Source organism: Natrix helvetica, assembly GCF_964273705.1.
Source record: "Natrix helvetica genome assembly, chromosome: 5".
NCBI classification, from domain to species: domain Eukaryota; kingdom Metazoa; phylum Chordata; class Lepidosauria; order Squamata; family Natricidae; genus Natrix; species Natrix helvetica.
In genome coordinates, this window is record NC_138551.1 from 34,184,151 (window position 1) to 34,209,321 (window position 25,171).

Genomic DNA, 25,171 nt, shown 5'->3' on the forward strand with positions numbered 1-25,171 from the left:
GAAGCATCGGGACAGGTTCCCCCGGCAGGTATCATGGCCCATTCAACTCGGAGCGCTGCTAACAAGGCAGCATGGGCCACTAGGGCACCGTTCGAGGACATATGTCGGGCGGCCATGTGGGCTTCTCCGACGCCTTCGGTCGTAGGGTCTTACAGAGGGTGGCAGATGACCCTCCCCCGAGGCCCTAGTTTTTTTTTCCTTCCTGGGTCTTAGCATGGGTATATCCCACACGTGACCCCTCCCTTGAGTCCACCGGAAAAAGAACGTTGGTCTTACCTGAACATGTCTTTTAGGTGGACGAGAGGGAGGGGTCACTTCCCGCCCTAGATAAGTTAGAGTAGGGCTGGGGGAGGGCCAGGAGTTTCCTGAGTCTTCTTGTGCTTCCTTTGAACAGATGCCGTACCTTGCCATCGAGGAAACTGGGAGCCAATGGGAAGGAAGGAGTATTTAAGAAGTTTCCTTCAGTCTATGGACGAATCAGGCTGTGACAATACCCACATGTGACCCCTCCCTCTCGTCCACCTAAAAGACACGTTCAGGTAAGACCAACGTTCTTTTTCAGGTAAAGCCTAAGTTTTTAAAAAAACCTATGTAAAATAACAATTTTCTTCCAGTTTCAAGAATTAGTTACCTCTTTTGCCAGGTTCATATAGAAGAAAACCTCCTATATTTTTTGCCTTTCATTTGACAGAAGAGAAAAAAAATATCTCAAAATTACTGTTTTATGTTCATATTTTTAAAATATCAAATGGAGCATCCAACTGCAAAATAAACTTTCAATAAAAGCAAAATCAGTTCTTTGTGAGTGCAGGCTATCCAAAATTGACAGAGAACTTCCAGCAACCAAATAAACTGGTCTCAAAATTAATCAGCAAATTAGACTTGGGAAAAAGGTTAAGAGTACAAATTGAAATGGTTTGCCTTTCAAAAGTACACTTTGCCATTTGAACTCTTATTTCAAAAGAAGTCAAAAAAGATTTAGGGAAATTTGAAAAGGAATAGTAGATAATAGCTTGCCTTTTAGAGGATCTTTACCCACCTTTAAGCCAACTCAAACAGGGTCCAAATATAGTCCACTAAATTATGACAATATTTTTTACTTTATGACATTATCTTTGACTGTAACAGGGAATTAAATCAAAGCAGTTGCTGGCTGTTATACACTGCACTCTAGAATGCGCTCTCATAATAGTTATGAGTGTGACCTCCACAAAACACTAATTTCTTAGAGGGGAAAGAGGTCTGAAGCCGACTTCACATGTTTATTACATATGCAATTCCATATTGAATTATTGAATTTTGTACTTATATACATCAAAAGGGATAAGGGGAAATATGAATAATATAAAAATGTGGCAAATTAAAAATGAAAGTTAAATAAAGAAACTTCTTTTGAGTAAGTGAGATATAATTCTGTCCAAATTCAGAAAAATTCTATGTACAAATGTAGTGTAAATCCTGGACCAAGAACTGAGATGGTTCTCTTATCTGACTCATATGTATTCTACCAGATTTTTATGCAATAGAAGTCTGATTGCTGTCTACATGACAGAATATTTGTTCTTGTCTAAAAAAAGGATTGAATCAAATCTGTACAATATGCATACTTCTCAACATTGAATAGATAAACACAAAGCAGCTTTTAAAATTTGTTATAATGAGGAAAATTCTTTAAGCACACTTTTTGTAGAGAACGTTTGTATAGTTCAAGTAAGTGTTTGTTTTCTGAATGGCAAACTCTTGACAATCATAGCAAATAGCATCTAAAATTCTACCTTTTCATAGAGTATAAGAAGTTGTTTTAAAATGTTAACCATTTTAGGAGTTCTACAATACTGTATTACACATATTTTTGAATTCTGAACAGAAAGCTAATCCAAAATATCTCCTTTTGAAAGGAGAACTTGTACCAGTTCCCAACAAATCGAGCACAGAAGGAGTGGGGTAATGGCAGAGCATTAGCTGCTTAAATTGAAAAATGGAAAATACCTCCACTTCTGATGATTTCAGAAGCAAGTCTCTAAGAGACCCATAGTACCCAGATGGAAGTACATAATCTTCAGCATAATTTATATTCAGTCTAAGGGATCCATGATCTTCACTTTTGGCAGATTTATTTCCATTATCTTTTGGCTGTAGGAGGTACCTTAAAAAGAAGAAAGTATAAAGCTTAAGATGTTATCTAAATGACAGGCTGAGCAAACTGTAGTTGTAAGCAATTACTGTATTTTTTGGAGTATAAGATGCACCTTTTCTCCCCCAAAAAAGAGGGTGAAAATTTGGGTGTGTCTTATACATCGAATGTAGCCCCCCTCCCCCACACACACCAGAGGCATAGAGGCAGCAATGGTCTGTGGCAATCCCTGGAGCAGCTGATTGGGGGTATTTCGGCAGTACGATCCACCCACCAATCAGCTGTGCTGAATCAGGCTGCAGTAAGTGCTAAAGCTGACCTGGCTGGTCAGAGTTTGCAGAAGCAATCACATTAAAAAAACACACACACAAGTAACTGATTCAGCATCTTATACTCCAAAAAATACGATAAGTCAGAATAAATGAGAATGAAAAAGCAATAGGACCGTGGTGGCAAATCTATGGCACACATGCCAGATGTGGCACGCGGAGCCCTCTTTGTGGGCATGAGAGCCATCACCCCAGCTCAGCCCAGCCATGGAAGCACATGCCTCCCACCAGCCAGCTGGTCTTTGGGTCTCTGCTGCGCATGCGAGGGCATGCATGCATGCTCGAGGGGGGGCAGGACGCACGCAGGGGGGTGCACATGTGCAGGGGCGGGACACATCCAAGGGGCCCATGTGTGCATTGAATTTTATGGGTGCGGGTGCACGCACGGACACCCACTTTGGGCACTCAGTCTGGAAAAGGTTAGCCATCACTGGAATAGGATCTTTTGTATTTTTGTACATATAAAACGGGGCAGTTTTATATGCAATTTTACTAAAGCTTTAAATAATATTGGGATCTACGGCTACCCTATACACGTTGCTGGATATACACTATGCCCACATGGCTTTTGAGCAGTTCTAAACTATCAATTGCAATCTGACTTTTCCTGTCTTCGATTGCAGTTAAGATTAACTGTTTGCTTATTTCACTGCAAACAATAATACTTAAAAAAATTGTTGGTTTCAATGAAAATGTAGGAAAGATTAATTCACTTGGACTAGTCAGTAAAGATATGGAAGGTAGAAGAAGCTAAGCTAGTTTAATTATGTTAAATCTATTCTTCATTTTACCAATATGACAACTTAGTGTCAGTTCCTTACCATGCTTGGAAAGTATCATTTCCTAATGCTTTGACAGGAATCTTAATTTCTCCTAGGAAAAGATCTTGCACCAAGTTGCCATTGTTCCATAAGTCAATCCTGAAAGTTAAATCTTAGTTTTAATAACTGATTTGTTAGCCGTCATAACAAATTTAATTTTTAAGTGGTGATCTGATTTAAAATAATCACACAGAGCAGCACACCAACTCCACATGCACAAAAGTAAGGTTATTATCTCTCATCTAATAGTTTGTCTGAGTTAAGAAGAAAAGTGTATCTTATTTTAATAGAAAGCAATCGTGAGAACCTGCCTACCGGTACTAGTTAAATCTAAAGCTTTATCAGTAAGAAAAAAGTAATGGTGCTGAGGCATTCAAAGAAAAAATGTATATTTTCTTCTCAGGCATTTACTATTCTTGTTTTATTTTTCTTAATCCCATTTAGTCTTTATTCTGATTAAACTGTAGCACTCCAATGACACATGCATTACATTATGCATTCTTTAAAATTAATTTTTAGCCAAGCCAATTCAAGTTTTCATAATTTAAAAGCATATTCACACACTGTATTTGGGTTGTTGAGTCTTACCTCACCAATATTTCTGTTAAACAGCACATATATTAAGAAGAGAAAAAATCCATTGTGTTGTAAGACTTCTGAAGATATTGTAGCAGGTTCTGTTGCCTCCCTAAATTTTATACCTACTGTGATATGAATTTAGATATTCTAACTTACCCTACAGAAAAGCTTTAGTTGAAGCTAGATTAAGAAATAATGTATTTTCTTCAAAATATTCCAATTATAATTCCTTCTCAAAAGTTATTGCATTGAGAGGTGTATATACACATTTGTCCACTTGTTTCATAGTAAGAAATGTGCAAGTCACAAGCCAGTTAAAATGTCTGAACAGTTATCTAGATGTACTCTAAAATCAATAGAACTAACCATAATATGATTTACTTTTTAGCCACAAATGCTTTTTATACACAATTAGAATAAATGCTGCAAGTAATATACTTTGACTTAATAAATTGCTTTTCTGAATATGCTTCAACTGCTGTTTTTGAAAGCATGGGTTTTTTTCAAGGCCAGTTTTAAACTGAATCTAACTTAATTATCATTTTCAGCAATTACACAACCACCTTTTTATTTTAATTATAAGAAGCATTGTCTACTTTGATTGCCATATCTAAATTAATTTTAATATGTTGAACAATATACCTGACTTCCAGTTTCTCAATGTCTTCTTCTTCTACCTGAAACTGTGACTTCTTGGTGTAACTACTGGACCTAGTTACCTGAAAATAAAACTTACAAAATTAATTTGTTTCTCTTTTAGCAGTACCCATTTAATCCAGTCTAATAGCTAGGACTTTCTAATATTGTTTGTTACTAGAAATTTTAAGTAAAATTTTAAGTAAAATTTTTAAGTAAAAACATATTATCTTGAAATGTAAAGAAGAATATTACAGTAAATGTGTTTGCAATATATCAATGATAACAGTCACTGCTGTAAAATGGTCAGCTCTAAAAAGCATTTTAATAATCTACATAAAACGCAAGAAAACCATGCTTACTCTTTGTTTTACTCAGTTAAAGCCCAAGTACCATGTTCTGATATAATTTATTTATTTATTTGATTTGATTTCTAGACTGCCCCCTCTCCCCGAAGGGACTCGGGGCGGTGTACAGGTACCAAATTAAAAACCTTACAAATAATCATAAATATAGTTAAAATCGAATTAAACTTTAAACCCCTGTACAAATTTATAAAAATTAAAAACTTAGCCTAAGAACTGAAAAAAATGAAAAAAATAGTTAATTAACCCTTGATTTTTAAAGTGTTTAAAAATATTCCTACAGCATTTATAATCTTATTCTGAACCAGAAAGTCTTGGATTAAGTTCCAGGTTTGGATGTTAGTGAAAACAATTACAGCTAGCATTCTTCCAGGAATAACATAATAAATTTTAAAACAGAAAATACAGGTTGCTACAAAAAATGCTATTTAGTGACTTTTTAGTGTATAAGCATCATTATCCTACTATTATGTTAAAAATAATCTCTCATACACCCTTTTCAACACTTTTAAAATATTCCAGAACGTTCATGTTAAAGTGGAGCTAAAAGAAGCAAAAAGTTGGTACATATTTCTATATAGTAGCTATCATATCAACATTAATAATAAACACTCATACATTTCTATTAATAATTCTAGGCCAACATCATTATTGAAACATCCTGAGATAAAACACTAGAATCCAATGTGTATACATATTTTCCCAGTCACTGCTATGTAACTGAAACAACTTTTAGTGCTAGGTAAATAACCTAGTTCTCAACGTAGGGTATAAAAATTTAGTTCTCAACTTAAGGCCATTCACTTAATGATGGTTCAAAGTTACAACAGCTTGGGAAAAAGTGACTTATGACCTATACTCAGATAAACATTGAAACACCTTTGAGTCACATGGTCACAATTCAACTTGGCAAAGGGCTCATTTACAACCAGTTGCAATGTCCTGCAGCCCACGTAACTGCAATTTGTGAGCTTTTATCGAATCCTTTTTACATATAGACTGTTCATCATAACCTTCTCCTATTTTTTTCATGATTTTCCACCCCAGAAAATATGAAAGTATCACTGCACCCTAATCCCAAAATTTTACAAACTGATTCATAATTAACATTTAAATGGCTAACAAAAAAAGCAGTACAGAATAAATTGATGGGCAGAATGTCAACATTATATTGATAGGAATTTAGTTACCTCAAAATAAAATGTTTCATTAAATTGTGGATTGCTTGTTTTCTTCTTTACCTTTGTCTTCTTTTGATCGTTCCTGTTCCAACATAATACAGCTTTACTATACAGATCTTAATATATATTATTGTAATTAATAGGATTAATCTATGTGATTAAGCATTTATTTGTTAGTTCAAAATGAAAAGAAAGACTTTTTAAAAGTTATCCAAGTACATCACTGACTCCTTGAAATTGTATATTCCCATTAAAAATTTAAAAAATATTAAGTACTTATCCTGTTTCCCTGAAAATAAGACCTCCCCGGATAATAAGCCCAGTCGGGCTTTTAAATGCATGTGCTAAAATAAGCCCTCCCCTCAAAATAAGCCCTTCCTGAAAATATTGCACCACAGCAGCCGCCATGAGGTGACCATGCTCGCCACCTCCTGCACCTCAAAAATAATAAGACCTCCCCATAAATAAGGCCAAATGCTTATTTTGGGGGGTCAAAAGAAAATAAGACTCTTGTCTTATTTTCGGGGAAACACGGTAAGTTAATATTTGTGACTGAAAATATAAACAAGCTACACACAGTTTGCATTCAATACATTGGAAGATTTTGGCCATTTGGGATTTAAAAACCTATTACAATTTGATTATGTGAGATACTTATTAGAAAAAAACTAAGAAAATTTCAAAAAAGATTTAGAATTACAGAGTTTATAAAATCATTTATAAATGAAGTTATGTATCTATTGTAGTCTGAAACAGATTAAGAATGAATTACAGAATTCAGTTTTTTACATTTACATTAGCATTTTATAAACTCTTTATCTACTATTGCTTTCATATATTCATTGTCAGGCCTGCAATCATATTTATTTTAGGATCTTTGGCCTGCCACACTCTATTATTTTACTATGCTGTTTTATTAGTGGGGTAATTGGGAGGGGGAATAGTAAGGAGTAGAATGTGTTGTTGTCAAAATACACATTCTTGGGCTTCTGCTTCCTAGAAGCCCAAGGTCATTCTTTGTCTCTGCACCTGATTGGAAGTGGATGGGTGGAGATGCCAGCGTATATTTGGAATGCTGACATTCATATGATTTCATATAGAGACACAATAGTCTTTTATCGGGTATTTTCTTCAAGCAGGGAATCAATGATTGAGGGGAAAATAGAGCCAAGCAGACTAGTCTTTCTTCTCATAACCTAAATATCAATGTGAACAGGAAGGGAATCTTTACATGCAATACTGAATAAAGAGAAAGTAATACACACCAGAATGGTTTGAAGGAACAAAGTGACTATAGTGAATAAAAATATTGTAGAGACAGCAGTAAACTAGCATTATTTAATACACAGTTTTCTAGTTTAGCCAACTGCATATTCTGAATCCCACATGAATGGTGTGGATGATATTGCTGTCATGGGAATGCAACTGTGTGCTTTTATAAGATCTATATCCCACATTTTTCAGAAGCTCAAACAGTGTACATATACATTTCTTCCCCCAACAGAAATCAAGTATGTAAACTGGGGTAAGAGCAGAGTTGTCCACAGACAACATGCCAGCTTCCATATCCAAAAGTAGAGTTGAACCCAAAGTTCCCAATTCTAGGACTGTAGTTTATCCACTGGCTTTACAGTGACATGGTTAGTCCAAAAAAAGTATTTACATGAGGCACAGTGCCTACAAAAAGCCAAGGACTTTAAATTTAATTCACATTATTTTCATGCACAATATGCATACTAGCACTTTTTAAAAACATGCTTCTATATTGTCTTATATGGAGCACCCATAATATGCAGATATATAATTCAGTTTAATCTATCATATAATAAAATGTGCATTAACCCTGTATATTTTGTTAATGAGGCATTTATCAACTGAAAACTGGTGCACTAATATCAACCTAATTTTGTCAGCTAACATACATTTTAAATTATCTTGGCAACTTCAATACATTTTAATTAGTTACCTTGAAGGACCTACAACAGATACTGTAGCATAAGGGTCGCAATTTTGCCCATTAATAAGAGGTAGTCCATGACATTCCTTCAACCTAGAATTTAAAAAAGAAAAAGAAAAAAGGAAGTTATTAGTTCAGTTTCAGTTCATTTAAAGTATGTCACATCTGATAGATAAGTGAAAAATAAATTGTGCTAATCCAACTGTCAGCTGCCGTTGGACATATATTCTTCACACAGGCTAGCAACCATGTTTTCCGTTTTCATTATCTTGTCCGTAACTTTTAACAGCATCTATTAATAATTCTAAGTCATTAGGCTTTTTTATACCTGTTCCACTCTAGAAGCTAGTGCATTTAATCTTGAGAGAACAAAAGGGATGTTATATAACACTATAAAAACCTGAAAGACTCACACAGCAAGAACTGTCATCTCTCATTCCAGAAACCAGGCAATAGTATAACAGATTTATGTTACAGAAGGCAGGTTCCAATTTCATTTAGAAAGAACTCTCTAGCGGTAACTGGAGCTCAGCAATAGAAATAATTATTCAGGGAGATGGGCTATTGCAGTAAAAAGGTTAAAATACAATAACAATGTAATAAAATGAAATAATAGCAGAATATTACTAAAACATTAAGAACAAACTAAATCCCACTGAGAAAAACAACAAATCAGGATGGGAGTTCAACTTCTCCTAGATCTCCTCCTAAGGCTTTCTTAAAAAGGCATGTTTTCACAACTCTCATGCTATGTAACGGGGCTCATCTCAAGTGGCATATTTATGTAGAACTAGTACTGCTAGAAGGAATTTATTCCTTCATATGCTTGAGAAACACAGAGAAAGAATTTATGGGAAATCTGATGCTGGATCTTCTGAAATTCTGAGCCAATATAGATGTGGTACATATAGAATTTCAAGATAATTTCTACTGGGTTATACCAATGGAAAAAGTATGTTTAACAATATGAATAAAAACCATCTGTCTCCATGGGACAAGGCATCCCCCATACACTGATAATACCTGGGTGAATGTCTGGAGGCTGTAGGGGTCTGGATGGGGAACAGCAGACTTCAGCTGAACCCCAATAAAATGGGTCTACCCATTGCTTCTGTATCCATGAGTTTATCATATTGGGTCTTGGATAGGGTTCCACTACTTCAGGAAGACCCAGTACATAACTTGGGGTGGTCTTGGATTCACAGTTCCTGCTCGAAGAGCATATGGTAGTCATGGCTGAGAGTGTCTTTGCCTAACTTCGCATTAAACATTGGGCACCTGCAACACACTCTACATGGGGTTAGCCTTGAAAAGTATCCAGAAACTTCAGCTGCTGCAGAGTGTGACCGTGGGAACAATACTGGATGCCTCAAGAAGAGCACATGTAACACCCTTGCTCCATACACTGCACCAAATACCAGTTTGTTTCTGGTCCAATTCAAGGTGCTGGTTATTCCCTGTAAAGCCCCATATGGCTTAGGACCAGGTTACTTACAGAACCAGCTTCATCACATCAGCCTGTCTCATTTATTCGGGCAGGGAAGGTATGATGCAGACCAGCAATCAAGGAATTTCAATTTGGTGGATTTAGAAAGAGAGACGTCTTTTCCACTGCTTCGCAATATGGAACATCCAGCTCCCAGAGATGAAGGTAGCATCCACTCTCTTGGCCTTGGGCAAGGGGGTCAAAACCTGGCTCTGCAGCCTTGCAGGGGGGGACGACACAAAGGACCACCAACCATGGGGCTGGCTAGTCCATGAGAGGGCCCCCGCGTAATAAACAACATTAAATGTAAACTTTTGAAGTTTACAATGTCATTATTCTATAATTTTCTTTTTTAACCCTAACTTAATTTTAATGTTAATTTTATCCACTGTTTTGTTTATCAATTATATGATACTGTACATCACCCAGAGTCTCTTTGATGGAAATGGGTGTTTAGAAATATGAAATATAAATAAATTCATAGTGCAACAAAATACCAAATGACGCTATCAGTTATATGCTTCTTTTTTGATTAATATCTTTTGAAAATGATCCCATCCTCCATGTCTTTTATATTATAGATTATATGATGCTTTTTAATAATGTAGATTATATACTAATTAACATATGGCTTGTTGAAGAGCCCTATGAAAACATAAAATAACATTTGCAATTCTGAAAAATAAGAATTTCAGAAACCTTGTTAACATTTTTCTTGTCAATGATCAGTTCTGAGCATGTAATCATTTCTTTGCTAGCTATCTGACTGATATGGGCTCAGAACCAAAGTTTGAATACCTCCTGCTAGACCTGAAAGAAAAACCGCATATACATTTGTCAAGATCTACCATGTTATCTATCAAAATAAAATCTTGGTAAAGTTTATCTTTTGGTGCCCTTCTACACATTTAAGTGTTTTGTTTACTTTTAATTAGATACATGTTTTTTTTTTAAAAAAAAACCTCAGATATTACTAAATACAGTATGTACTTATATCTCCTGTCAGTTACATGAAATTTTATAACATGCTCAAACACTGGGACCTTAAAGTTTGGGTACACAAGGCTTGTTTTAACTGTATGTTCTCTTTCTCATCCCCCCAAATATGAAATTTGCAGTTGGAAAAAGAAAAAATGATAGATCTCATGTTAGATACCAAAATTGTCGCCCCCCCCCCTCCCAAAGAATGGGAAAAGTAATGTTCAGAAAATTGAAGTAGAAGTTTTTTTTAGGAATGTAGTCATTATTAAACAAAAGGAAAATTCAAAGGTGTTTTACATTTGGAAATTTTCCTACTGTTATAATGATTTAACATTTTAATCTACTTATTTAGTTTCCATAAGCAAACATTTTTGAAAAGAATTAATAAATAGCCTTACTGTACTACTAGCTGCTGGCATACAGATCCATTATCTGTAATCAGTTCATTTAATTTTAATTCAAGATGTACTTTTCCCTGTTGGTAAAGAGGAAAAACATTGAGTTGAAAGTCTGTCAAATTATACTTATTATGTTGCCAATACTGTTCTATGTTTTCAATATGTTTTCCAAAAGTTACCATAAGATTATAAAAACATTAGCAGAAAAACTGAAAGCTCTTTCCATAAAGAATAAAATCCCAAATCTTATCAATTAACATTTTCCTCTGAAAATGTTGGATTTAAATGATTGGTATTTACTGAATAAATTCCACCAGGATGTCAAATATTAAGCAATTAATATTAACAAACAATAGATATTGCTTCTACTTCCTCTAACGAACAATTGATGACATGGAAGCTCATGTTCCACATTAGTAAAAACCGTCGAAGACAACATATGGTAGAATATTACTCCTAAACGGAGAATCATGAATTCAGGTAGTCCTTGTTTAGTGAGTTCCTTATTTAGCAACGGTTGATAATGGTGATGATGTAAGTTTAGAGACTTTTTAAGGTCTCTATAGAAAGGAAAACTGGAGTAAGACAAAAGCACAGTTACTCTTTCACTTAGCAACTACTTCACTTAACTACTGAATTGCTAGTCCCAACTGTGGTTCCAAATAAGAACTACCTATATTCATCTTTCTGGGGCTAATTTTTCTCCTGAACTGATTATTATTGCTATACAAACTATCAGAATGACAACAGCACAGAACAGCCCGAAAACAATAACCTACCCTATAGTAATCACAGCATCTGTTTAATATTTCAAGATATAATTTATGAAAATCTTTAATTTAGCCAGTGTCAGATGTGCTAAACATGCTAGAGTTATAATCCTCGACTTATGACTGCTTGCCTAATGATAGCTTGAATTAACAGCCTCCCAAAAGACAGTTACAATCTAAATTTGAACTTATGATCATCACCCACCCACTCCATCATTACATAATGGCAATTTGAGTGCTTGACAACTGGCTCACATTTACGACTATTTTCAGTGTTCCATAGTTATGTGATCATAACTTATGTTTTTTTTCTCTTTTTTAGCAAAAAGTGAAAAAAAAACCAACATTAGTTAAATTGGATCACATTTAACAACCGTGTGATACAACCTCCAACCATGATAAACATGGTCATAAAATGAGGTTGTCACATGATAACTCCACTTGTGACCACAATGACTTACAATAGAAATTCTGGTTCCAGTTGTGGTTGTATGTTGAGTACTACCTGTATTTTTAACTCTAACCTGGAAAACTGTTATCTTCCCATAAAGGAAATCAATATTTCTTAGATGATTTATATTTGGAACTACTTGTATAAATGTTTTTCTTCTCATTTCTTTTATACAGTATTTTACTGTATTTTCCATAATCTCCAATCAGTGGTCAGTTCTAGATGATACCAGCTTGGAAAGGCTACAACTGCTTCATATTTCTTGCATAAAAATGGCTCTGTGCATACATTCAAGCCCCGCCCTCTAAGTGATTTTATTTTTGAGACTTCCCAGAGTATTACACACATTGCTTTTGGGGTGATCTTGGATTGTCAATTGCTCCTGGGAGAAGTAACAATGGTTTAGAACTGCCTCCATTTGTATACAATCTACCCGACGGTGGACTGGTGGAATTCAAACTCTTTAGAAATAGTTCCGTATCTTTTAATCAACAATTAATTTTTAGAGGTTCTCAGAAATCTCCTTTCTTCAAGTCATGATACAGTTCCACATATTTGCATCGTGAAGATCAGACTTTGATAGCAAATACCCAGAATTCTGTTGTTTAAATAAGGCAGGACTTCAGTCACACCTGATTATCATCCCACTGATGATATCAATAATGACCACTAATTTTCTCTTCAAATGAACTGATAATCCTAGAAGTTCACATATTTTTGCCACATACATTTCCCCCAAATGAATAAATTAACAAGTATAATGTTTTTGACTCGCTTAATTCTTTTTATTTAGTTTTAGGACTTGTGTAGAAAATAGATCACAATTTAATTATACAGAAATATAGCTGATACACATGGATCTATAAACATGTAAGCACTACTACACACACATGGACACACATATCAGCATTAGTTTTCATGTTTATTTGATTTTACCTGAACCTCTGAGTTAGAATCAACTGGTTGAAGCATAAACCATGTTTCCTTGCCAGAATATATGCTCAAATCTTCTTTTTTGATAGCTATTTTACCTAAAAGAAAAATTGAATGGGCATATTAATTTTAAAATGTATTGTGTTTATCAAACACAGGTCTAGAAAAAATTTGTATCGGAATACTCTATATCCTAACCAACATTTTAAAAATACAATCTATCAGTACTTTGAATTCTGGCATTTGGAAAATATCATAATCATTGTTTTGAAGATGAATGAAGAAAATATTTCAGAATGAAATGTCTGGTTTTGCATGTTATCCCAGAACATCCTATTTAGCAGACTGATGAAAGTTCAAACAGCATGTAATAGTTTAGTCATTTGGGCCAGAAAATCTCCTGAGCTTCCCACAATGTAGAACACATATTTTATATTTTAAAGGATGAAATGCACGCCCTTAATGATCAACAATTTCACATTTAATATAATAAAACAATCCATGAATATTAATACATCAATTGTTATTTCTTACCTATGCGCAGGTCCCTCTGTAGTACATTTTTGTCATAAATATAGAATGATAAAGACTGGAATATTCTTGGTATTTCAAAGTAAAACTCTTCTCCAAAAAATGGACTGTGAAAACAAATCAGCAAACTACCTGATTATTTTGCAACTTGTTTGCTTTATATTTGTAAGTTTCAAATTTTAATAAAGGGATTCTCCTTTATGAACATAAGAAATTATTCTGCTAATTTTAGCATAGCCGTCCTAATTAACATTAGGATACATATTTTATTAAACAATAAGTTACTCCTAAGAACCTTTCACTGTTCTTGCAAATGCCATTCTCTATATAAAAACTCCAGAAACGTTTTGGAAACTGTCCACTATTTTTACCTGTTTCCAGAATTGTGGCTATCCTTGACTTGTAAGGTACATTGTTTCTCAGGAGAGTATAAGGAACAAACAGAAAAAATAAAATCTTAATGCAGGAAAGCAAGTATGATTCAGTAGGCCCTACTGTAACTTGGTGAGATGAACCTCATGAACAGAGTGCAACTTACTAAAACAGAATAGGCCACAAAAAAATGGGAGAAGCGACATTTTATGTGAAGGAAGTCCATCTGTATTAAGCATCCAAGAATCTGAGCACAAAGGTCTAATTTAGAGAGATTGTGTAAGAAGGATAAATAGCAAAAAATATTATCTTATTGACATGATACTGATTGAGCCAGGTGAGGCAGAAGATAGGGATAATGCTGTTCCAAGCTAGAATTCAGAGGCATTAATTTAGAGAGTTAAAGTACCCACATTTCCATTGGAAAACCAACTTAGCATATATTGCAAAGTTACAAAAATTCCTCTGTGGTCTTGCTTATGGCTTTTCCAGAAAGATGAAAAAATATGAGAAGATTGACTGTTCCAATATTATCTAATCAATAAGGAGGTTTTCACTGTAGAGCTAAAAGTACAAGGAATCTTGGGAGGCAATTACATTATTATTGTGAATTTAAGATACTAGAATGGGAGAGTTAAATCTCATGCAGTCAGTGAGGGACAACATGATCACAAATCAAATTGTTTTCTAAACAAAGAATAGACATTTCCTTTCCCCAAACGGGCTAAATAATCATTTATGAGGGCATGCAAAAGAATAAAATGAAAAAAGTCTGAAATCTATGAAAAGTATTTGCAGTTGAAACATTGTCATCCCTGGAATTCTGTCATTATGGCTTTGTATTTTTTCCAAATGAAAAATCACGTATCAGGAATGCCTGGGTTTGAATTTGCCTAATTGGTTCCAGTCGTGCATTGCTAGCAGTAGTCCAACATACAGAAAGAAAGAAAAAACTGGAGATGGTTGTGTATACACATTAGATTTTAGGAGAGCCAATTTTAAGAAGTTTTTTTAAAACGCTGGATAGATCACCTTAAACAGAAATCCTTGGGCCAAAGGAAAGAGAAGAGGGTTGGCAACTTCTCAAAAGCAAGGTACTTGTGGTGGACTAGTCTCGATTCCCAGGAGGAAGAGGCTGCTTTCCAGAAGGCAAAGAAACAATGGAGCTTGAAGTTTGGTGTGTCGAAATGAACTTAAAATGGTTGCTCCATAGCAGTACACAGAATATATATAGTATATACAATTCTGCAGTTAGTCACTTAAGTTTGCAAGATTCTGTCTATAAAAACACTAAAGAAAACTACAGATGTAATTCTACATGTATTCTTGGGGCCTGACAGTACTGAATGTACATTCATCCTTTATTTCAATAAAAATTTTTAAAGACACAGAAAAAATGTTGTGGAAGCATGAACAGCTTTCAGCTAAACTAAGAATCAAAAGTATTATTTAGGAAAAGGAAAATAGGTGCAATCACCAAGGAAACATGCCAGCCAAAAATTCTAGAAAGAATATTGGGATAGGATAGGAACAAAAGAATTTTGAGGAACAAAAATCCTTTTTAAATGACGTCAGAAGAGGTATGAAGAAAATGATTATAGGAGGGAAACAGGGATAGGTAGAGGGCAAAGATTTTCTACTTTGCTTTTTATTTCCAAAGGGGAACCTCTTCAGATGGATGCAAGCAGAACTGTCATAAGAAAGGAGTTGCAAACCAAGATCATTCATCAGTTATCAATTAAGTTTTATATCAATTACATCTTAAAATCTTGAAGGAACACATAACATGTTTTCCCCAAAAAATCCTTTTCTTTTATGTTTGAGAAATCATGGATGTATGTTGGTACTGAAGGACTGGAGAAGGGGAGATATTGTGTGTGTAATTATAGATAGGTCAGCAGTGCAGTGGTTAGAGTGCAGTACTGCAGGCTACTTCTGCTGATCACTGTCTCTCAGCAGTTTGGCAGATCAAATCTCACCAGATTCAAGGTTGACTCAGTCTTCCATCCTTCCGAGGTAGGTAAAATGAGAACCCAGATTGTTGCGATCAATATGCTGACTCTGTAAACCACTTAGAGAGGGCTGTAAAGCACTATGAAGTGGTATATAAGTTTAAGTGCTATTGCTATTTCAGAGCAAACGTATTGTTTGGCAGGAGCTAGCATGGATTATTAAGAACTGGTCACGCCAAACCAAAAAGTTATCCTTTTTAATAAATTGACTGGTTTGAATATGTTGAACATAGTGTAAATTGTCTAAATAAAACATTTGACAAAGTCTCCTATGAAATCTCAGATGAGAAGACAAGTTGGGACTGTGCTACTTCAGTTTGATGGATACAAAACTTTTGAACAACTCTACTTATTAAGTACAGCTTTATATCAAGCTGGAAAGAGGTAGTGATTGGCATAATTGGTGATTTTATTGTAAGCTATATAGAATCATTATTATGCCCCACTATACATATTTGTTCAACTCAAAGAAGCAAACATACCTAATACTTCTGCCTATTTACTCCCGAGGAGCAATTCTGTTGGGTTGAGAAAGAGTGACTGGTCTCAATCACCCAGGCAACTTTCATGTCTAAGAGAGGCCTAGAACTCTAGTCTCCTGATTTCTAGGTCAGCATCTTAACTACTATGCCAAACTATCTTTATGTAAGATAAGATGGCTATATAAACTGAAAAATAAAGCAGAGCTCCATTCTAAACCCTGTACTATATAATGCATTTTATTTGATTGATGAGTGGTAGATAATATGATCTAATTTACATATGACAAAGATCAGGAGGATAAGAAACATTGTATAGGACAATCAAAATTCAGGAGGAATTGGAACAACTGATGAAAACAACTAGATCACACATTAGAAAGGACAAATATAGGAAAAGTTAAATGCATAAGTGTAGAGTGGGCAAGATCATACCGAACAAAAACATATGCAAAAAGGATCTAAGTGTCTTACTGGGTCAGTAGGCTAAATTGACCAACCCTGTGAGGAAAAAATTACATTGGATAACAAAGTTTTATCCACGTTTTCCTGAAGCGATTATGATAGATTCCTTCAAACTGAACACAAATATAATTTCAGAATTACTGCAGTACATAGAAATCTTGAGAAATAAGAAATTAACTCTTAATGGGTAGTTTTTTAATTGCATGTTTCTGACATCATGATTAGAAGCTTACCTTAAAGATTTTTCTACCACTTGAGTACGAAACACCTCTTCTTGATCCAAATTGATTGTACAAAAGCAGTCTCTCATTTTATTTGGTCCTGAATATGGCACTAAGTTTTTGGCTTGACCTAATGAAAAAATGAAATATTTTTAATAATAATAATAATAATAAATATTTATTTCTTAGCCGCACCCTCTCCCGAAGGACTCGGGGCGGCGTACAATGAAACATATGAAATAAATATGTGGACAAAACAAACATATAACAGAGACATATACCGAGACATACAAAAGGAGGAGGTCGGCTGATGAATAAAAAACAATTAGAATACAGTGATTAAAAAACCCCTAAATAATTAAATATAATTAAAATACCCAATTAAAAACCCGTCAGGAGCGATATGGTTAGATCAAAGTTGAGCCAGGCCAGCTACTTGGAATAGGTGGGTCTTAAGCTTAATACGAAAGGAGCGGAGGTCAGAGGTATTCCTAATATCCGGAGGGAGGTCATTCCACAGGGCTGGGCCCGCCACAGAGAAGGCTCTACTCCTAGGCGCCGCCCCCCGACACTGTCTAGTGGACGGCACCTGGAGGAGGCCCTCTCTGTGCGAGCGGATTGGTCGCAGGGATGTATGGGGCAGAATACGATCCCGCAAGTAACTAGGTCCTGAGCCATGGAGCGCTTTAAAGATTGTTATCAAAACCTTGAAACGCACCCGATAGACCACAGGAAGCCAGTGCAGCTCGCGCAGGAACAGTGTCACATGGGAGTACCTAGTACTCTCCATAATTACCCGCGCGGCTGCATTCTGGACCAACTGTAGCCTCCGGGTGCATTTCAAGGGAAGCCCCATGTAGAGAGCGTTACAGTAGTCCAAGCGAGACGTCACCAGCGCATGAGTGACTGTGCGTAAGGCGTCCCGGTCCAGTAGGGGGCGCAATTGGCGCACCAGGCGAACCTGGTGGAACGCCCCCCTTGCCACGGCTGTCACATGGTCATCCATGGACAGCCGGGCATCCAGGAGGACGCCCAAATTGCGCACCCGCTCCACGGGGGCAAGTTGAATGCCCCCAATGGCCAATGATGGAGTTAATTGGCTGAACCGGGGAGCTGGTACCCACAGCCACTCCGTCTTGGAGGGGTTGAGCTTGAGTCGGTTGTCATCCATCCAGATCCGTATGGCTTCCACACACCGGGACATCACTTCGATGGCCTCGTTGGGGTGGTTCGGGGTGGAAAAGTACAGCTGAGTATCATCAGCGTACAGGTGGTATCCCACCCCGAAACCACGGATGATCTCACCCAGCAGCTTCCTATATGTGTTGAACAGGAGTGGCGAGAGGACCGACCCCTGTGGCACCCCACAAGTAAGGGGGCGTAGGGTCGACCTCTCTTCTCCTGCCAACACACGCTGCGTCCGGCCAGAAAGGTAGGAGCCGAACCACCGCAAAACGGTGCCCCGGACCCCCAACCCCTCCAGCCGGCGCAGCAGGATACCATGGTCGATGGTATCAAAAGCCGCCGAGAGGTCTAATAGGACCAGGATAGAGAAACAACCTCTATCTCTGGCCCTCCAGAGATCATCCACCAACGCGACCAAGGCCGTCTCCGTGCTGTGACCGGGGCAGAAGCCGGACTGGCGCGGGTCTAGATAATCATTTTCCTCCAGATGACGTGGAAACTGGTAGGCCACCACACTCTCTACAACCTTCGCCAAAAAGGGAAGGTTGGAGACAGGACGATAATTGGCCAGCTCCAAAGGGTCCAGGGAAGGCTTCTTGAGCAAGGGTCTCACCACCGCCTCTTTCAAGGCGGCCGGGAGAGACCCCTCGCTCAACGAAGCATTCACTAGGTCCAGGAGCCAGTCTCGTGTAACCTCCCAGGATGCCAGTACAAGCCAGGAGGGGCATGGGTCCAATAAACATGTGGTGGGTCGCAGTCGTCCACGCATTCTGTCCAAATCCTCGATGGCAACCAAGTCAAACTCCTCCCAGATCGATTCCTCAAGACTCGCCATGGACGTCTCCATTGGACCACTGACAGGGACCCAATCCCTCCGGATTTGAGCGATTTTATCCTGCAGATATTTACCAAATTCCTCTGCCCTGCCCTGTAGAGGGGCCTCCCGCGGCCTCTGAAACAAGAGGGAGCGGGACACCCGAAACAGGGCGGCAGGGCGGTTCTCCGCGGATGCAATGAGAGTGGCACAATATTGGCGTTTGGCCACTCCTAATGCCACAAGGTACGTCCTTAAATGGGCTCGTGCCTGTGTTCGATCAAATTCGGAGCGAGAGGATCTCCAACGACTCTCTAGACGTCTCTTGCGGCATTTCATCACCCTTAGTTCCTCGGTAAACCAAGGGGCCAGGGTGGATCGTTGCCGCCGGAGAGGCCGCAAAGGCGCCACCCGGTTCAAGGCCCCGGTAGTCGCATTATTCCACGCGACCACCAGGTCCTCTACCCGGGGGCGGGTCAAGGTTACAGGAGGTGGCCCAAGCTCCGTCTGGAACCTATCAGGTTCCATCAGGCGCCTGGGGCGGAACCATCTGGTACTTTCCTGTTCCGCCTCCCCGCAGTGGGAGGTAGCACCAGGGAAGTCAAGACGAAGGAGTGAGTGATCTGACCATGACAGGGGAGTAATGGTTAAGTCCCCTCCTCCCAGATCACTCAGCCACTGGCCAGAGACAAAAACAAGGTCCAGAGTGTGTCCTCCCTCATGTGTCGGGCGGGAATTTTAATTCTGTATAGAAGAAAATTATGATACAATCAATTTGCAAATGAAATGTTGAGATGCCTTTATTCTCATCAAGTTAAAAAAATAACAGAACACTGAAAGTAGCCGGTAAACATGATTATCCTACGTACTGCTATAAATTAGTCTACTACAATTATGGAGTTCTTGTGGTGAAACACAATTTCCATAAATCCAAGCCTCTATGATTAGGAAACACATAGAAGAAAGTCACAAGATTGAGAAAATGCAATCACATGGACACATCATAGAACTCTATTTAATTTAGTCTAATTATACATCATATGTTAATCTCATCCAAATCTCACCTAATTTTCGTTCATACTTCAACTATTTTGAAAAGATTTCCTCTCTGAAATCTACTTTAAGGACACATGGTCAGCCCCATATTAAGACATCTAGAAATAAGGTAACCCTAGTTTATTAATTTAAGAAACGCAACCAATTATCTCAATAATCTTATTATCTAAAAAAAAAATTGCAAAGCCACTCTACAAATACTAGGGATTTGTAGCAATCTGAATTCAACGGGGAGGGGGGGGGGAATTAAATGACACATGCAGGTGAATTAATTAAGCAAATCATTTAAAAATGCTTCTTCTTGTGTTTGTGTGGCCAGAAAAAGGCAAGTTTGATAGTGAAGGCACCATATCTCATTTCTCTCTTCAAATTTAGATTGTTACACAACACTAACAAATACTGAATGGAAATAAAACAGAAAAAGAATACCTTTCTTTAAAAAATCGTATTATTAGCATGCAAAGCATGTTGAAATATAAATTCTTTGATTATCCAATGTCAGACATGTATAAATATATTCCAAAGCCCCAAAACATACATATACATATATGAAATTAAATACTTCATTAGTTTTTATTAAATACATAAGCAGAGTCAAATGCAATAGTTCTAAAAAATGGTTTGCAAGAATTGGGATATGCTTTAATATTATTCCTTAAAACTAAATCCAGCATCTCAATGAGAAACTGATACAGCACAGAATTTTGACTGGGATAAAAATTAAATCAAATACCACTGGCTAGCAAGTCTAAGCCAGTATTTTGAAAGTGTGATGTACACTGTAAATAGTAAAGATTTTGAAAGCAGGCATGGTTTTAAACCAAATCTAGAACAGAAGACTATATTGCAAAATACATTTTCATTGAAAATATTTTTCTTGCAATTATTTCAAATGCATGAGAAAGGAAATGGGTGTTATTTGACTTACATGAAAGAACTTCAGTTCCTCCCATCTCAACAAAACCACTACATCCTGTTTGTTCCTGTTACCCTAAAATTGACTCATAACATTATCACTTTTCTATTCCTTACATCTCAGACTATAATTTTACATTTTCTGTCAAGTTAAGATGCCCCTTTGCCAGCAACATTAATTTTCAATCCATTTTGATAGACAGTTATATCATGTTTAATAATAATAAATATACATTTCCCCCCCTACTGTTATCTACCTATCAAACATAGGTATACGGTTCACTTTATTTTTCAAAATAAATTTCAGGCTAAGAATAAGATGTTAGAGAAGCTCATTGTTATGAATTGGTAAAAATCATTAGTCAATTTGACTAATGATTTTTACCAATTCATAACAATGAGCTTTGACCATTGCATAGGCATTTTAATTGGTCTCATTCCTTCACCTCAGAGATCTGTCTAGGTAGGCACAGAAAGAATATTTGCACTAATTTGTATTCTTTTCTCGAAGATTAAAAATATCTAAGAATTGGAGTGAAAACAAGAAAAGTGATACCTCTATTCCAAGCTATAACTCAAATTTGGAGTGTGGAAGTAAAAATCCGATTTCTACCTAAGTTTCAGAAGGTACATTTTGAACTATAATAATTCATTTATTAAGGACAATGTTGATCAATAACCCAAAGGGTTGCTGAACATGTAATTGTATTGCATGTGTCATATACCAGTATGTCAATTTCAAATTTTGATACGCACTGGTGTTTTTCATTTATAGTTGTTCTAATAATTTCTAAGACCTGGAATTGCATTTCTATATGTATATGTAAATTTTTTTACACATAAAAATAGGATTTAAGTACTATTGTAGTGATGGCTAGATCCATTCAATTAGATGTACACCATTTACCAAATACATGAAGACTTATCAATGGCAAACTCAATGCACTTAAGCCTTAAATGTTATTTTTAAATCTGTCAAAATACAATTTGTTGTTCAATAGGCTAACATAATTAACCCCCTGGAAACTTAATTATGAAGAGAAATATCAAGGATTTATCATATAAGCCTACCTTGATATATAGTCAAATTAAATTTCCCCTAAAACATTAAGTGTTACTACACAGAAGTTTCCACATAAGAAGTCAGAATTGGGAAACAACTATTAAATACAACATGTAATAAAAGCTTTTAAGTATCAGAGTTAGCTTCAGGCAAGAGAAAAAGTGGACTGCCTTGCTTAACTTCTGCATCCCTTTTACCAAATAGCTAGTCTTTCCAAAACTTACATAAATATCCCATTTACTTCACATGCCAGCTTTTCCCACCCTGATGTTCTCAGATCCTAATGGATTTCAAGCCTCCCAGTTCCCAGCTCAAAAGTAATGATATACCCACACATCATCTATCCCTGTGCAAAACTCTTCCTTTTGAAAATCCCTTCTATTTTCTTTTTACTTCGACTCTCAACCTTCAGTCACTCCTTTCTGTTTTGATTTACCTCACGACACTTGGCTACTATTTACTTTTGTTAAAGACGCCATAGAGCATTGCACACCAAGACAACTAGACACAAGAACAGTCCGTCCCCCCCCCCCCCGAACGCCATCACTCTGCTAAACAAAGAATTCCCTCACCACTGTCAAACTATTCACTAAGGCTGCATTACTATTACTATTAGTCTTCTCGTCGTCCCTATCACCCATTTCCTCCCACTTATGACTGCAGGACTGTAACTTTGTTGCTTGCATCCTTACGATTTATATTGATACTGTTTCCTGATTGCTTATTTGTACCCTATGACTATCATTAAGTGTTGTGCACCTTATTATTCTTGACCAATGTATTTTGTCTTTTTATGTACACTCAGAGCATATGCACCAAAGACAAATTCCTTGTGTGTCCAATAAAGAATTCTATTCTATTCCATTTTCCAGAGGGTTTAATCCATGCAATCTGAGTGGCTTATTTTTTTTAAAAAAATACACCTTCCAATAAGAAGGGTAAAAGCAACCCATCAAAACCAGAAGGCACAGCAACAAGTCAATTCATCACAATGACTGCACTTCCACCCCGTCTGTAGCTTTTCGCCACGAGGCGGACTAATCTACTCCTACACACAGGCACACACCCGCCGACAGCACCCGGGGAAGCAGCAGGGGTTGGAGGGCTGGGGCGGATGAGTCAGTGAGGCCGCTCCAAAGCACAGGCACTTCCTTCCGGCTCAGCAGCCTCGTCTCCGACCTCCGCCCTCACACGCACTTCCCTCTCCCTCTCTTTCCGCCCCTCTCTCTCCCTCTGGCCACCGACTTGTACATACACACATACGTACATAGACACAGAAAAGCGGGTGCGGAGAGTCGACCCCTCCCAGTGACTCACAAATCTTTCCGCGGAGAGTCTGAAGCACTCGCACCTCTTCGTCGCCCCCCTCGCCAGCAGCCATAGCCGGGGGCCACCCGCCGCGCGGCCAAGAGAAAGGCCAAACGGCTTCCGCACGCGCCCCGACGGCACTCGGACTGTGTACAAAACCGCGTAGACCTACCCCGTCGCGGTACTGACGGGCAGAGCCCTGACCACGGCGGCCACGCCCACCGCTCTCAGGCCATTGGTTGGAAGCTCGAGGGCGGGCGGCAGGGCACGGATGCCCCGCGCGCATGCGTGCTGTTTCAGCTTTCCGTTTCCCCGGCAAAGTGAGCGGCTAGACTCCGGGGTTATCAGGGTGATGCATCGCCCCCGCCCCGCCCTTTGGAGGGGGCAGCTGCCTTATCTTTTCCGTTAGGCGTCACTAAGAGAAAGTCGAGGCGGCCGGAACTGTCAGACGTTAGTCAATCTGATGCGGGCCCAGCGTCATAGCCAGATCTAAACCGCAGTATAGAATCGGTGCTTTTTGCAGATCAAAACTAGTGTTGATTTGGAAAATGGAAGCCGTTTTGAAGAAACTGGGAGCGGGAGGGGGGGGGAACGGCTGTTTCGGCAAAGACTGGTACCTACCGGTAGCATGACGATGGAAGGTTAATTGGGCATTTCTATATTAGTGTCTTGAGTTATGGCCACTGTCTGGATATGTCCTTTCGTTTACTTGGCAGGACTTGGGAACTGGTTTGCCATTGCCTGCTTTCTAAGGCTGAGAGAGAGTGATTGGCCTCTAGCCATCCTGCTGTTTCATGCCTGAGTTGGGATTAGAACTCACAGTCTCCCAGCCTGCTACCTTAATCACTATGACAAACTAGTTGCCTAAATCCAAACTGGCTGTCCCCTTTTCGAGAAATATACAGGCTCTTTGCTGAACTGTATCCTTCATTTCCTTTAAAGATCCTTCCAATTGGCTAATTCTGGGTAACGAAGCTGGTCAGATGTTTCTGGAGACTGTTGTGAAATAATGTTGAAATAAGGAGGAAGATACTATTTTAACACTTGTACATCTAAAGATGAGGTCAACCTAGCTCGTTTCTGGACTGGGAATGAGATCATGGAGATAGCAAAAAGTTATTTGCCAGGCCCATCTGCTGTGATTAGGTGCCAGGAAGAAAAAGTGCTGTTGGATTATAAAAAAAAACCTTTCACACTAACTGCACTTGTGCTCAAATTATCCTACTTGGGCACATTATGGGTTTTTCAAGAAAGAAAGAAAGAAAAGGATTTTCTTTAAAATACCTTAAATGAGCAAAGATCTAACTCTAAATTTATTTAGTTGTATTTAAATTTATCATGTAATTGTAATTGAATGTTACAATTATAGTTGTAGCAACATCATTGATTTTTCTGGTTACCAAAGATTTTTGAGTGGCATCTAGAATTCAAATATTTGTTTTAAGTTAGAAAATTTGGGACCACCATCAGCAAGGTGCATCCACTTGGTAACATTGGCAATGGGCATATCATTGGAAAACCTGAAAGAACAGGTTAGGGACTGATCATGAAAAAAAATCTTGATGGTACATAAGCCACCATGCCTGGACTGGAAATATCCATAGGACCAATCAGATTATGGCTATGAATTAACTGTTTCAGTAATTCTTTGTGGCCATCTTGTGGATGCACTGAAATTTGCAGCCCAGATATGATAAATGTACTTTATAGAAATGGAGGTAAAATACAA

At 37.7% G+C, this 25,171-nt stretch overlaps 1 protein-coding gene across 3 annotated transcripts in view; it reads right to left on the minus strand.

Moving 5' to 3' along the window:
- RASA2 (RAS p21 protein activator 2) overlaps window positions 1–23,743 on the minus strand; it is a 49,904-nt gene extending 26,161 nt beyond the window's left edge. Inside the window, exons 1-10 of one of the 3 annotated variants that reach the window (XM_081954775.1) lie at window positions 23,615–23,743; window positions 17,114–17,231; window positions 13,556–13,659; window positions 13,025–13,119; window positions 10,868–10,944; window positions 8,012–8,095; window positions 6,055–6,127; window positions 4,506–4,582; window positions 3,285–3,383; window positions 1,990–2,146 (exon numbers count right to left, since the gene is read on the minus strand). In XM_081954775.1, the coding sequence (XP_081810901.1) occupies window positions 1,990–2,146; window positions 3,285–3,383; window positions 4,506–4,582; window positions 6,055–6,127; window positions 8,012–8,095; window positions 10,868–10,944; window positions 13,025–13,119; window positions 13,556–13,659; window positions 17,114–17,190 (843 nt within the window). In that variant the 5' untranslated portion in view covers window positions 17,191–17,231; window positions 23,615–23,743. Of the gene's footprint in view, window positions 1–1,989; window positions 2,147–3,284; window positions 3,384–4,505; window positions 4,583–6,054; window positions 6,128–8,011; window positions 8,096–10,867; window positions 10,945–13,024; window positions 13,120–13,555; window positions 13,660–17,113; window positions 17,232–23,401 lie in introns of all 3 variants that reach the window. The other 2 variants (XM_081954773.1, XM_081954774.1) reach the window with 2 other exon arrangements.
- Between the last annotated feature and the right edge of the window lie 1,428 nt (window positions 23,744–25,171).